Consider the following 15,114-nt stretch of genomic DNA (forward strand, 5'->3'; position numbering starts at 1 on the left):
TCGGTTGCGGAGGAAAGATGGATCTTCTACTCCCAAATGTCCCTTGTCTGTACAGGCTCATGGGGACTTGGACCGTCTGGTTTCAGAAATGTAAGTTTTTCCGTCTTAAGGAAACTTTCATAAATTAATCCATGCTTTTGATTTCACAGTTTAAACCTCATGTAACTCTGCCCGTGCTATTTCCTCAATGCCTTCCAGGTAAAGCAGAGGACCTACTTCCAGGTACATGGTGGGGGTGGGATTAACTCCTCGGCTCTACAACCAAATCTCGGCATTCGGTTTTATGGTAAAAGCAGTAAATCCATTGCCTCCAAAAAAGTGATGTCAATGGTGGATTTAGTGCCCCCTTTTTTTAACCACACCTCCAAGCTCGTAGTGAGGCCCAGTGAGCCTGACAGCTCTACAGGGTATTTATTTATTTATTTGTTTTTCTTATAGCTCACAACTCGCCCTCAGTCCTCTGTGTTTACACAGTGGAAACATGCTGATCACCCTAAGATGCTGCACTATCCAATTTCAATATGAACACATTTGGGACATTTGCAATTGAGCACATCCCAAATCAAAAGCAGCCACACACATGCATCAATTATTTGTCTATGGCCAAGAGATGCTGGTGGGGACACTACTTGAAAGGAATAACCTGTAGCTTGCACATCCAACATGTGTGTGTTCAATAAAGAATAGTAAGAATTTAGCTGTCAGGTCCTTTCTTCTAATGCGAAGGAACTAATAATAGAAAGGACAATTGTGTCAATTGCCCTTGTAGAAGTTTGTCTTTCTTTACTTGTTTAATGTCTACTATTGTAAAGTTTACACTGGAATGGAACTTAGTCATTTCTTTAGTGTTAATTCAGGGCTTTGGTTGCAACCAGCAATGACGGTGGGTTTTTCTGACAGCTGGAAAATTGGATTTCTTTTTGGATCAGCTGCTCTCTCCATAAGGGGTTTGGGGCGGGTTTGGGTTGGGTGGGGGGTTGCGGGGGGTATCCCCCCACATATATGTTACAATTGACCTTCACAATTCGGTCAATCGTGAAAAGGTCAATTGTCATTCGAACAGTTGTAATACGAACAATTTGTATACAACCATCTAGGACACATGGAAACACTGTGCCATGCTCATATGCCATTGGTGGAAGGCAGTTTGGAGTGGGCGTGCAGCCAATCACTGCATTTGGAGAGAGCGCATGACAGCAGAGGACACCTAGCGGCATTCACAGTTCCTCTGAGGCTGAAAATGTCATACACCGGATAGGCCAGGATGTCCAGAATAATTATGAGAGCTACGTTCTGGGCCATTAGAATGGCTTTTGGAAGCTTTTATTATTTGGATTATTATTATTAAGGTATTTATTAAGCGCAGACCTAGCTTCGAGAAGCGACGGAGCGCTTTACAGAGGTAACAACAGAACAGATATATGCCGGGGGTAGGATACAGAGGGGCACAGAGGAGCGGTACAGCTGTACCGGGTACCGGGTTTGCAAACCTAACCACAAGATCAGCATTTCTGCAGCTGATGATAGGAATACAATTAGGCCAAGTACTTTTCTCATCTGGAATTTCGTGCACAAGACTCTTAAACACTAAAATAACCTCTGCTTCCATAGAAAGCTTCAATTCACTAGAGTCGTATCTTAAATGTGGCAGGAGAAGGTTTGGTGGAATTAAGTTTCAGAGCTTGATGTTGGGAGGATAGCTCAGGGGCAACCCGCTTGCCTTGGAAGGAAGAAGACGCGAAGCAACACTGGTTCGATCCCCGAGTCCGCACTTAGAAACCTCTGGGTATTAAGCGTGTTATAAAAAGCCAATTATAATGCACCCGCTCTCTATTCTGTTACTTCATTTGTACACTTTCTGTCCTGATAAATACTTTTCTATATAGACGATAAAGAAACATCTCAATCCGGTTGATGTGCATCAAGGACTTGATTGCCACGCTAGAGCGGCATGAATTTATTATAATACATGTTGCACTTCCCCTTGAACATCTTTTCAAGTTCAATCATTTCCTTCTGTTTAAAGATCTTTGGTCGGTATCTGATCAAATTCAAAGAATGCGGCTTTGGTGTAAATGAGACCAATATCAGGTGCCCTTTTTGATGCATACTTCAAATCAAGCTCACCTTTATACCCTCCACCTCCACCTCCAGAGGTACAGGCGCCCCCTCCGCCTCCAAATCCCCCCGACGTGGTCCAATGCAGATTAGCTGATGCTTGGGGGCAAACCTTACCACCCTCTGCCCCTTCCATGAGCGACTTCCCAGACCGGGGTAGGAGGGTGCTGTCATTCCATCCACCGCCACCACCTGCAAAGCGAGGAAGAAGTCACGTGGAACATAGTTAATAGCAACCTCTCATTTCAGTTCTATGGCCATTCCTATGTTTACCAATTATTCTAGAAAACAAGCACTAAAAAAGTGGGAAGCCGGTTCCCTTTTTTCCACATTCTGCCCCTTTCCTTATATTGTTAGCCAAGCGATCGCTAACTTGGAAGAATTTCAGATTATTCCTTATCCACATTTCCAAATGTGTTCTTCCAGACCATTTTCTCTTTGCAGGATTCAGCTCCACTTCTGACCACAGTGAAAACCACTAACCCCCCCCCCCTGACCCCCCCGCCCGTAACATGGCGCGCTCCAGGTGGGAAGTCACTCCCCTTTCTTCTGGCTTTCTGTTTGAGTACAAGAAACTCCTTTTTGTGGAAAATTCATTTTTATTTCCGTCCAAAATGTTTGTCTTCACCCCAAAATGCTTCTAAATTCACATCAAATCTTCTTCCTTGCCTAAAATGCTGCTTGGGTGACCTCTTCCAATACCCTGGTCAGATACAGTCCTTGTTCTACAATGGAACGACATTTTCCAACATAATCTCTGCTCCCAAAAAAAGTACTCTTCATTTACCAACTCTCCAAGATGTGGAAGAAGCAATGAGTCCAATGTCTTCTTTCACATGCAGAACGGGTTTCATTTCCCGGCAAAATGCCCCTTTCTTTGAGTCAAATCCTCTTTTGGGTGAACAAATAAGTTTCATTTGGCTACTCGGAGGGCTTCTCCCACTCTGTCGAAATGTTATACATTTTGTCTGCCAGGATCCTAATTTGGACAAAAAATACTTTTATTAAATGCCCCCCACTTGACGCTGGAGTGTAGCCTAAAAGTATCTGATTAACTGGTCTCTGCAGATACGCTGATAAGAAGGAATTCATATAATACTAGGGATTCTTCAAGGTGTGAACTTGTGTGGCACTGGGTGCACCATATGCTTATCCTTTTGTGTATTTTCCACCACAAAGCATATTTACATAGAACTGCCTTCTTTATGAATGCAATTGTGAAGATTTGTGTTAACTTATCATGCTGATGTGATAGTATTCCTGTCAGTAATCATGCTGATGCAGAGAATACTTTCAGCATATAATGCTGATGTGGTAGTATGCATGTCAGTAAATCGTGCTGATGTGTTGCATGCTTGTCAACATACAGTGCTGATGTGGTAGTAAGCCTGTCAGTAAATCGTGCTGATGTGTTGCATGCTTGTCAGTATATAGTGCTGATGTGGTAGTATGCCTGTCAGTAAATCATGCTGATGTGATAGTATGGCTGTTAGTAAATCGTCTGATGTTTTACATGCTTGTCAACATACAGTGCTGATGTGGTAGTATGCCTGTCAGTAAATCGTGCTGATGTGTTGCATGCTTGTCAGCATATAGTGCTGATGTGGTAGTATGCCTGTCAGTAATCATGCTGATGCGTAGCATGCTTGTCAACATACAGTGCTGATGTGGTAGTATGCCTGTCAGTAAATCGTGCTGATGTGTTGCATGCTTGTCAGCATATAGTGCTGATGTGGTAGTATGCCTGTCAGTAATCATGCTGATGCGTAGCATGCTTGTTAGCATATAGTGCTGATGTGGTAGTATGCCTGTCAGTAATCATGCTGATGCGTAGCATGCTTGTCAGCATACAGTACTGATATGGTAGTATGCCTGTCAGTATATCATGCTGATATGGTAGTATGCCTGTCAGTATATCATGCTGATGTGGTAGTATGCATGTCAGTAAATCGTGCTGATGTGTTGCATGCTTGTCAACATACAGTGCTGATGTGGTAGTATGCCTGTCAGTAAATCGTGCTGATGTGTTGCATGCTTGTCAGCATATAGTGCTGATGTGGTAGTATGCCTGTCAGTAATCATGCTGATGCGTAGCATGCTTGTCAACATACAGTGCTGATGTGGTAGTATGCCTGTCAGTAAATCGTGCTGATGTGTTGCATGCTTGTCAACATACAGTGCTGATGTGGTAGTAAGCCTGTCAGTAAATCGTGCTGATGTGTTGCATGCTTGTCAGTATATAGTGCTGATGTGGTAGTATGCCTGTCAGTAAATCATGCTGATGTGATAGTATGGCTGTTAGTAAATCGTCTGATGTTTTACATGCTTGTCAACATACAGTGCTGATGTGGTAGTATGCCTGTCAGTAAATCGTGCTGATCTGTTGCATGCTTGTCAGCATAAAGTGCTGATGTGGTAGTATGCCTGTCAGTAATCATGCTGATGCGTAGCATGCTTGTCAACATACAGTGCTGATGTGGTAGTATGCCTGTCAGTAAATCGTGCTGATGTGTTGCATGCTTGTCAGCATATAGTGCTGATGTGGTAGTATGCCTGTCAGTAATCATGCTGATGCGTAGCATGCTTGTTAGCATATAGTGCTGATGTGGTAGTATGCCTGTCAGTAATCATGCTGATGCGTAGCATGCTTGTCAGCATACAGTACTGATATGGTAGTATGCCTGTCAGTATATCATGCTGATGTGGTAGTATGCCTGTCAGTAGATCGTGCTGATGTGTTACATGCTTGTCAGCATATAGTGCTGATGTGGTAGTATGTCTGTCAGTAATCATCGTGATGCATACTATGCTTGTCAGCATACAGTGTTGATGTGGTAGTATGCCTGTCAGTAATCATGCTGCGACATACCATCCTTGTCAGCATATAGTGTGGATGTGATAGTATGCCTGTCAATAAATTATGTGGATGCATAGCATGCTTGTCAGCATATAGTGCTGATGTGGTAGTATGCCTGTCAGTAAATCATGCAGATGCGTAGCATGCTTGTCAGCATATAGTGCTGATGTGGTAGTATTCCTGTCATCATATAGTGCTGATGTGGTAGTATGCCTGTCAGTAAATCATGCTGATGCGTAGCATGCTTGTCAGCATATAGTGCTGATGTGGTAGTATGTCTGTCAGTAAATCATGCAGATGCGTAGCATGCTTGACAGCATATAGTGCTGATGTGGTAGTATGCCTGTCAGTAACTCATGCTGATGTGTAGCATGCTTGTCAGCACATAGTGCTGATGTGGTAGTATGCCTGTCAGAAAATCATGTTGATACATAGCATGCTTGTCAGAATATAGTGCTGATGTGGTAGTATCCCTGTCAGTAAATCATGCTGATGTGGTAGTATCCCTGTCAGTAAATCATGCTGATGTGGTAGTATGCCTGTCAGTAAATCGTGCTGATGTGTTAAATGCTTGTCAGCATATAGTGCCGATGTGGTAGTATGCCTGTCAGTAAATCATATGGATGCATAGCATGCTTGTCAGTATATAGTGCTGATGTGGTAGTATGCCTGTCAGTAATCATGCTGATGCGTAGCATGCTTGTCAGCATATAGTGCTGATGTGGTAGTATGCCTGTCAGTAAATCATGCGGATGCGTAGCATGCTTGTCAGCATATAGTGCTGATGTGGTAGTATGCCTGTCAGTAATCATGCTGATGCGTAGCATGCTTGTCAGCATATAGTGCCGATGTGGTAGTATGCCTGTCAGTAAATCATGCTAATGAGTAGCATACTTGTCAGCCTATGGTGCTGCGGGCCGGGGTCCTAATAGCAATAAGCCCCTTGCCGTGGGGCAATTACTGGCTTAATTAGAATGCAATGTTATCCACCTCCATTTTAATAGATATTCGGATTAACTGTTCTGTTAATCCCATTCAGAAATGGTCTGTTTTGTTAGTTATGTACCCCTTCTGTTTGTGAGTGATAGGGGCTCCCAAGTGTTTTCTCAGACAAGGAAAGCATCGACAGCTCAGAGCCCAGATGAATACTTGCACCCACCAAGTGTAGTAAGCATTCTATTCTTTTGCACTGAGCCAAAGAGGTCTGTTGTCACAAAGCATTTCACGTAATCCACATTAAAGTAAACCAGCCCAATGGTTGAAGTGCCTATGTTTAACAGTTACCTGCTCACACAACGTTAATGGAAGGTTGGCTCTTCCTATAGGAAGGACGAGGGGCTGTGTTGCTGTCCATGCGAGCTCAGGGAGAAACCGTCACACAGTGGCTGAATCCACCTGTTACTGATGTTCAAGCGTCTGCATCACCTGGACGCTTTGCAGATTCCACTTGTGAGGCCTGCCAGGTCTGACTCTTTGTAATTGGCCGACCTTTGAGGAGATTTACAGCACGGGTAAAGCCAGCTGTAAATAAATGCACAGGATTGTGTGACTAATTGTACTGTGCAGTTCTGCAGGGCCATGAATGTGTTTGCTAGGGTCACACTTAGGGATCTGGTTAAAGGTTCTGATTCTATCACTGAAGATGGAGGAATCGCTTTCAACTCAATGGCAGAGCAGTCTTCACACAAAGCTAGCATTTGCTAAAGATGTGCTCCAGCGCCATCTACTGGAAAGAAAGAATAGGGGAATTCACCAAAAAGTACTGTGGCCAGCCTGCGTAAATGGTAATGGTTCAAAAATAGAATGTGGCATATTTACAATATTTTACTGTGTAAAAAGCCCTCATATGCACCTTAGCTGTAGGGCTGGTGGTGACATGTTTGTTAGCATTTTAAGCTGGTATTGCTGGTGTGGTAGCATGCCTGTTAGCTTATCCTGCTAACGCATAACATGCTTGTCAACATATCAAGCTGATGTCTCGCATACTTGTTGTCAGAATATATTACTGATGTAGTAACACGCTTGTCAGCATATCAAGCTGCTGTGTAGCATACTAGTCAGCATATCAAGCTGATGCGTAGCATGCTTGTCAGCATATATTGCTGATGTAACATGCGTGTCAGCATATCAAGCTGCTTTGTAGCATACTTGTCAGCATATCAAGCTGATGTGTAGCATGCTTGTCAGCATATATTGCTGGTGTGGTAGCATGCCTGTCAGCTTATCCTGCTGACGCATAACATGCTTGTCAGCATATCAAGCTGATGCACAGCATGCTTGTCAGCATATATTGCTGATGTAACATGCGTGTCAGCATATCAAGCTGCTTTGTAGCATACTTGTCAGCATATCAAGCTAATGCATAGCATGCTTGCAGCATGTATTACTGATGTAGTAACACGCTTGACAGCATATGAAGCTGATGCGTGGCATGCCTGTCCGCATATATTGCTGATGTAGTCACATATTTGTCAGCTTATACTGAAGTGGTAGCATGCCTGTCAACCAATTATGCCAATGTGATAGCATGCTTCTCAGCATTTCAAACTGGTGTGAAGCATGCTTGTCACCACATATTGCTGATGCGGTAGCATGCCTGTCAGATTATCATGCTGATACATAGCATAGCATAGCATGCTTTTCATAATTTCAAGCGGATGCATGGCATGCTTGCCAGCCTGCTGATGTGGTAGCATGTCTGTCAGCTTATCATGCTGAGACATAGCTAACTTTGTTGTCATCATATAAAGGTGATGTGTGGAATGCGTGTTAGCATATCATGCTGATGTGGTAGCATGCTTGTTATCATTTCATGCTGAGGCATAGCATGCTTGCCATTATATAAGGCTGATGTGTGGAATGCTTGTTAGCATATTATGCTGATGTGGTAGCATGCTTGCCAGCTTATCAAGCCAGTGCTAGCTTATCAGCACGTTCTGTTGGTAGAGTGCTGGTAAACAGAGTAGAGGTCCATGATGCTTTGTGTTAGGTGTGTGTCCTGCCTCTGTCCAGAATACTTTATCTGGCCAGTACTGATTCCCCCAGGGTGCCGGATAAGAAAGCTTTTACTGTAAATAGTTGTGCTTCAGTACCTCTCAGTGCTCTACCTTCCCCCTCCACTGCTCTGAACCATCCACATCACTAATCTGCACCATGCCCATCAGGGTAGTTGGCAGTTTCTAGCCAACTTGGTGCCCAGAAAAAAACACCAGACTGTGCCCCTCCCCCCGACTGGCACACGTCATTCCCAAACTACACCTATTTGTCTTGCGCCAAAAACCTTCCTCAATGTCAATAAATAATTGCTATATAAATGAAGCTGGTTTCATTACATTGTAATGACAGAAGAATTAGGATTCTAATGTGAAAACACAGCTGTTGCTGCCCAAGTAAACATATTTTCTGTCACCTGTCAAATGCCTTGCCTGGATGCAGTTTCAAACTATCCATATTGGCACACTGTGATGTGACCAACCTACTGGGGTCTGAGGGCCCACTGACCACTGGCCCTGTTCGTACCGCCTCACTTGTATTTCGCAAGGGGCAATACTAGACTAACCATATGATTTATTTTCTGATGGAAGGTTATAATTCCAAGATGGACAGTCTGGTACACTCTTATTCTACTCTTTCAAAATACATCTATGAGAGTGGGAAAGGGGACAAATAGCACCAGCGAGGGTTCCTGTTTGCTTTGCTTTAAATCACAGTGCCTTTCAGGACTAGAACAGTGATCAGAGATCTGTATATTAGATAGGCAAGTCTGTAATAAAAGGATTGTGTGTGTGAATCTCTAAATTCATAACAAATGCATGGCTTGGTGCTCACATCACTGTTCACAACACTCACCCCAACATTAAAATGTTTGTAACCATAAACCATACACACACACTTGGACAGCTTTAGTTTATGGATGCTAGTATGAAATGGCTGCAACATCAATCACTCAAATGGGGTACAAGGGTTCTTTTTCTTCTTGTTTCTGAAGAACGTTAGATGAGGAGGGGCTGGGTCTCAGTATGAGCATGCCCAACCCCCAATGCAGAAACATCTTTTGGGAATTATATCTATAGACAGGACAGGATACCATAGAAGAGAGACCCAATAAACAATGCCCTGAAAGGCTACACAGAAAGGATTGTACCTCTTACAAACTTCAGCCTTATCAGTAATAAGCTGATGACAAAACCGGCTTCTAATGCATGCTAAAAGGTTCACAGTTCCTCAGCCACTACCCCCACACTGTTACACAAGCCTCTGGGCTATTTCTGCAAACACTAGCATGCCTATGCTTTATCTAACAGAGCTGCTACTAGCATGGTTTATTAGTGCTGGCTTGCAGTAGTGAAAATCATGGTGTGGCAGTGTAGAAAGGGTGTTTGGCTTAGTGGATGTACAATTTGGAGGGAACTTCTTTGATTGCTTTATGCGTTTAAGTGTGGGCACAGTATGGCATGCTCGCCACAGCCACATACACAAAACATTTGAGTGTGCTATTGCATGGACATTGGACACATCAGACCAAAACCCGTTTGTGTGCTGTTACATACGGGAGCGCCACATAGATGCCATTAACCAACAGGGTGGTGGTGTGTGCAGCACACAAAACATTGCTGCACACCTATCACTGCATTGATTTGCCATAGACTATTGTCTGCATGGTGACACACAACAAACTCTACTTTCCTAATCAAGGTGCCAGGTGACATTGAGGTGCCATTTGGTGTGCGCGCTAGGCAGTGGCTGGCTTGTTTAGACAATTAAAAGACCTTTGATGTTGAGCGCATGCATTTAGTCCATGTCCCAAAGCAGCCACTAGAATACTTAAGAAAGAAAATGACAGTTAACCTTCCCAGGGATACGCCATCTGTATCAAAAAAGTAATATACAAACAAAAAACTTTTAGTGCGTCAAATGGTTGGTTTAAAACTTTTTCTGTGTGGCATTTTAATAATTCTCTTGGAAGAATGCGTAGGTTTTGTCAGCTAACTGATACTTGTGCTGGCTTGGTGAATACAAATGCCCCATGTTCACATCTTAACACTGAAATGTTAAGCACATACTGTGTAAAAACATTGACTTGTTAAATCAGCCATCACTTATAAATTGCCCCACTTGAAATGCTGTCAACACAAAGAATGAGAGGCACAGGGGGTGTGACTCCAGAACATCTCACACACTACGTTTGGAATATGCATTCCTTTGCATATTACGAACGCATCAGAGTCATCCAAAAGTCGGCAGAGAGCAGCCAGCGCCCATCTCAGGTGCTCACACCAGCACAGCAGGCTGCTTAATCCTTTGTGCGGCCAGATCAGAGTCAGCTGTCTGGGTGGGCCCCTTACTGCGCCCTCCTCCTGAGCTGTTTAGCTCTGCTCCCCGGGCCGTCGCCTGCTCCACCTAGGCCAAGAAACGGGGCTGATCCACATTACTAATCTGAAACATCCCCACCATTACTCTGAACCATCCCCATCACTAATCTGAACCATCTCCATCACTAATCTAAACCATTCCCACCATTAATCTGAACCACCCCATCACTAATCTGAATCCCACATCACTAATTTGAACCACTCCACCACTAATCTGAACCATCCCCATCACTAATATAAACCATCCCTGCCATTAATATGAACCATCCCCATCACTAATCTGAACCATCCCCATCACTAATATAAACCATCCCTGCCATTAATATGAACCATCCCCATCACTAATCTGAACCATCCCCATCACTAATCTGAACCATCCCCATCACTAATATAAACCATCCCTGCCATTAATATGAACCATTCCCATCACTAATCTGAACCATTCCCATCACTAATCTGAACCACCCCATCACTAATCTGAACCACCCCATCACTACTTTGAACCACGCCACCACTTATTTGAACCACACCCACCACTATTCTGAACCATCCCCATCACTAATCTGAACCATCCCCATCACTAATCTGGACCAGCCCCACCATTAATCTGAACCACCCCATCACTAATCTGACCCATCCTATCACTAATCTGAACCGTCCCCATCACTAATCTGGACCAACCCTACCACTAATCTGAACCACCCCATTACTAATCTGAACTATCCCATCACTAATGTGAACCATCACCATTACTAATCTGAACCATTCCCACCATTCTTCTGAACCATCTCCATCAATAATTTGAACCACCCCACCACCAATCTGAACCATCCCCATCACTAATCTGAACCATCCCCATCACTATTCCGAACCATACCCACCACTAATCTGAACCATCCCTACCATTAATCTGAACCATCCCTGTCACTAATCTGAGCCATCCTCATCGCTCTTTTGAAGTCCTATCTTCAGGACAGACTTGTGAATAGGGACCCGTGCTAGAGCAAGGCAAGGCTAGGTGGGTGTCCCTGGCATCACTATCAGGTGCTGTGCTGGAGAGGGTCCCTAGAAGCAGCCATGCATCTCCCATGCTGGCGGTCGAGGGCAGGTGAATCACACCAGCTGCCAAAGTCTCCTGCCTGTCACTTATGGTGGTGCCACCGAATAAATGGTACTGGGCGCAGAGGTAATTAGGAAAGGTTCCTCTGGTTAACCAAACCAGACCCCAGCCATGTGGCAGGGGTTTGTCTCCAAGAAAAAATACTTAACCAGTCTCTTTCAGGGAACCACATATTCAGGAATGTGACTCCCTTCCCTTGGTCCAGTATCTCCTAAATCATGTATAATGTACAAGTAACAGACACAAAAGATGAAAGCCTGCCCCCATTAAGCACGGGAGGTTGCTTTGAAAGGTGGAGGGTGCAGAGAACCCCTATTACAAAAAGAGAGACGCAGGGTCAATATGCGCGACCTACCACTCTCCAGAATCCCCCCATTTATTAGGTTCTACTCGGGAGTTGGTGATGAGAGGGAGAACAGCAGGGCACACAAGTCCACCCCGCGACCTCGTCCTACGCGGTATGACATTTCAAGATGGCACCCAGCCTTCGGTAAAGACTTGGTCCGTGGCTCCCCATATGCTGGGCGAGGGGTTTCCTGGGCAGTCAAAAATTGATCCAAGTCAGAGCAAAAGACTTTTCATACCGCAGCAGAGCTGAGAAAGCGGGGGCCACGGATCTGAGGTCAGGCCCCTTTTTAACACATGATCTGTGGCATGGCATGGAATGGAGGCCATTTGGAACGAGCGGAGGAGGAGCAGCGCATGCACAGCTTGGGGGCAGGAGCAGACAGAGGCCCGAGCAGAGGTGGAGCTGGGGAAGGCGAGTTGTGACGGAAAGTTCAGAGGAGGTTGTAATTAGGTAGGAGATGATGACTAAGGAGTAGGAGCAAGAGACACGGTAGAGGGAAAGAACCAGGAGAAGAAGAAAGGCCAGGAGGAGGAAGGTGCAAAGGTGGGAAGGGGCCATAGAGAGGACAAGTTAAGGTGAAGGAGGGAAGAGAGACCTCAGGAGAGGAGAGGTGGAGAATCAAATGAAGGAGAATAGATAAACGGGAAGACACACACACACACAGCCCCAGCTCCCTTGTGACGAGCAGAGCAGCAGCAGAAGCGGACATGTCTGGTCGCGGCAAAGGAAGGAAAGGTCTCGGCAAGGGCGGCGCCAAGAGGCACAGGAAAGTGCTCCGAGACAACATCCAGGGCATTACCAAGCCCGCCATCCGCCGCCTGGCCCGCCGTGGCGGAGTCAAGCGCATCTCCGGCCTCATCTACGAGGAGACCCGCGGTGTGCTCAAGGTCTTCCTGGAAAACGTGATCCGGGACGCCGTCACCTACACTGAGCACACCAAGAGGAAGACGGTCACTGCCATGGATGTGGTCTATGCCCTGAAGCGCCAGGGACGCACTCTCTATGGATTCGGGGGTTGAGGAACACCTACCACAGCACCGACGCACAAACCCAAAGGCTCTTTTTTTTAAACGGGAAGAGAGGAGAATGAGGAGGTAAGATGCAGCAAGTAGGAGCAGTAGACAATGGATGAGAGGAACAGGAATTATATGCAACTATTACAAGGGAGTAATGAGGGGAGGGGGCATTAGCATGTGGTGGAGGGTCAAGGAGGTGTCTGAGAAGTCCAGAGAAGAAGACACCGGTAGGCAGTGGAGAAGAGAGGCAATGAAGTCTCCATTAGGGATGAGATCTTCCTGAATTGCTGAGGAGGTGGAAGAGAATGGGCCACAGGGAACCAGAGTTAGACTCACCAGACCCGGAGAAGGGAGACGATACCTAGCTTAGCCTGCTAACCACCCTAAGCGGCCTAACTCCTAGTGGAAGCCCTGGGGCTTTTGCTTGGTGGCTCTCAGTCTCTCTACTTCTGATGATGACCCGACCCGAAGTCTAACTGCCTGAGGTCCTGGTGGAGGGGTTCCCCCTGGCTTCCAAGAGACTAGGGCAAGGAAGAGTCGGCAGAACCAAGAATCACAGAAGATGTACGGGGAACTTGATCCCCCACTCTGTGGGTGACCCAGATATTAACAAGTGTTCCCGGGAAGGGATCCACGAGTAAAAGAGGTTTTGGTGAACCTGAAAAATTATTTTGGAAAAACCAGGCAACATTGTTATATCCTTTTTGAGTTGTTGCATGGACTTTGTCTGACTCAGAACAAGGGCCCACAGACATTCAGACTTTATGTGTTAGCCTAAGACCACAGGGACTTTGCTATTCTGGTTGATTTTGTGTTGGGGGGGGGAGCACCCACCGCAGAGTTCACTTAAGGGGATGCAGCCAAGAGAAGATGCACATAAGTCAGGGAGTCTAGTGGAACCCCCAGGCCCAATGGTTAGAAGTGCCCCAGAGTGTTGGAGGAGAACCCCTGGGAGCTAGGGAAAAGGATGTGCTGTTGCCCAATGTTACCAGAGCTTTGCACCAGAAACATTGGGACTAAATGATGACTTCAACTTTCCGTGAGTGCCTTTGCGATGTGGATCTCGCTCATCTTTGCGACAATCCGCCATGCAACGAAGTCCCAGCGAGTGGTCCCCACAGGCTCTACGGTTAATCCTCCCCTTTTGTTGTTTCCTCATGGGCACTTTTCCTCGCTTTGATTTTGACCAAATTAATTCTTTCTATGGTGGGTAATCCCATAAACCCCCTTTAGCCCAGCCCCAACACCTCAACCCAGCTCCCTACACCCCACCTTCTAAACCCCCACACACACACACTGAGTGCATGCGATGAAATGTATCACGAAAAACAAACGTGATACGGTGCTCATGACTGCCTATGCAGGATAGGTTTGCAGACCTAGGTCAAGCGAATCCGCTATAGACCAATCAGTAAAAGGGGAAGGCATAGTTTGTTAAAGAAATAACATCAAATGATAGATGCAGCGATTTACCATATGCAGTGGTTGAAGTGAGCGGGAGCCGTGCTCCTCTACTTTTTTTTAATTACCTTTTAAAGCTCCTATACTTTTATTTTAAAAAGAAACCGTTGTGGAATGTTTTCGTTTTAAAAAAACAGTGTAGGAAGAAGTTGAAACTGAATGTTCCCTTAAACAGCAGGTGCAAGCGTTTGGGAGTGTGTATTGTGTGTGGGCGGGGACGTGGTGATGGGGTTTGTGGGGAGTGGGTGCAGGCCAGCAGGAACATAGCTCCACTACGTCTTTTCGTACACTTTGACCACTGCCCATATGTCAGTCTAATCTAAATCCATTGCATAGCCTCATGACTCGTTGAGCAGGAGTATGGGTTGGTAAAACTGAAAGACTTGTTTAATGACCTTCAAGATTTGATGCATGTTTGAAGCACTCCACTTTAAAGGGGGTTAGGCTGGTACAGAACTCTTAAGGCTAGCAAACAGTCGTGCCATCTGGAAACTGGCTAGGGCTGAAGGAGATTTGAACACACACCGGGCAGGACCGGCAAAGCAGGATTGCATGACTTCCGAATGACTCTGTGCCAGTCCCAGAGGGACTAGACAATATGGCAGACATTTGTCATGGAAATCTTACCTGCTGCCCCAGCTCTTCCATTGACACCCGGGGCTGCAATGCTCTTCTCAAACTCCTCCAAGTGCGCTTGTTCCGAGGAACCCTTTGGGTCTTCCAAGTAGGCCTTCCCGCCTCCTCCAGCTGCGATGAGTAGGGGCCTGAAGACCCCGTTGTCGAGCTGCAAGAGAGCAGATGCAATGAGTATCACTGATCAC

At 45.6% G+C, this 15,114-nt stretch overlaps 1 protein-coding gene across 1 annotated transcript in view; it reads right to left on the reverse strand.

Moving 5' to 3' along the window:
- LTK (leukocyte receptor tyrosine kinase) overlaps nucleotides 1–15,114 on the reverse strand; it is a 621,554-nt gene that overhangs the window by 94,149 nt on the left and 512,291 nt on the right. The window contains exons 15-16 of the mRNA XM_069638785.1: nucleotides 14,921–15,077; nucleotides 2,128–2,310 (exon numbers count right to left, since the gene is read on the reverse strand). Coding sequence (XP_069494886.1) covers nucleotides 2,128–2,310; nucleotides 14,921–15,077 — 340 coding nt within the window. The remainder of the gene's footprint in view (nucleotides 1–2,127; nucleotides 2,311–14,920; nucleotides 15,078–15,114) is intronic.

Source organism: Ambystoma mexicanum, chromosome 14 (genome assembly GCF_040938575.1).
Source record: "Ambystoma mexicanum isolate Mex_15411 chromosome 14, UKY_AmexF1_1, whole genome shotgun sequence".
Classification (NCBI taxonomy): domain Eukaryota; kingdom Metazoa; phylum Chordata; class Amphibia; order Caudata; family Ambystomatidae; genus Ambystoma; species Ambystoma mexicanum.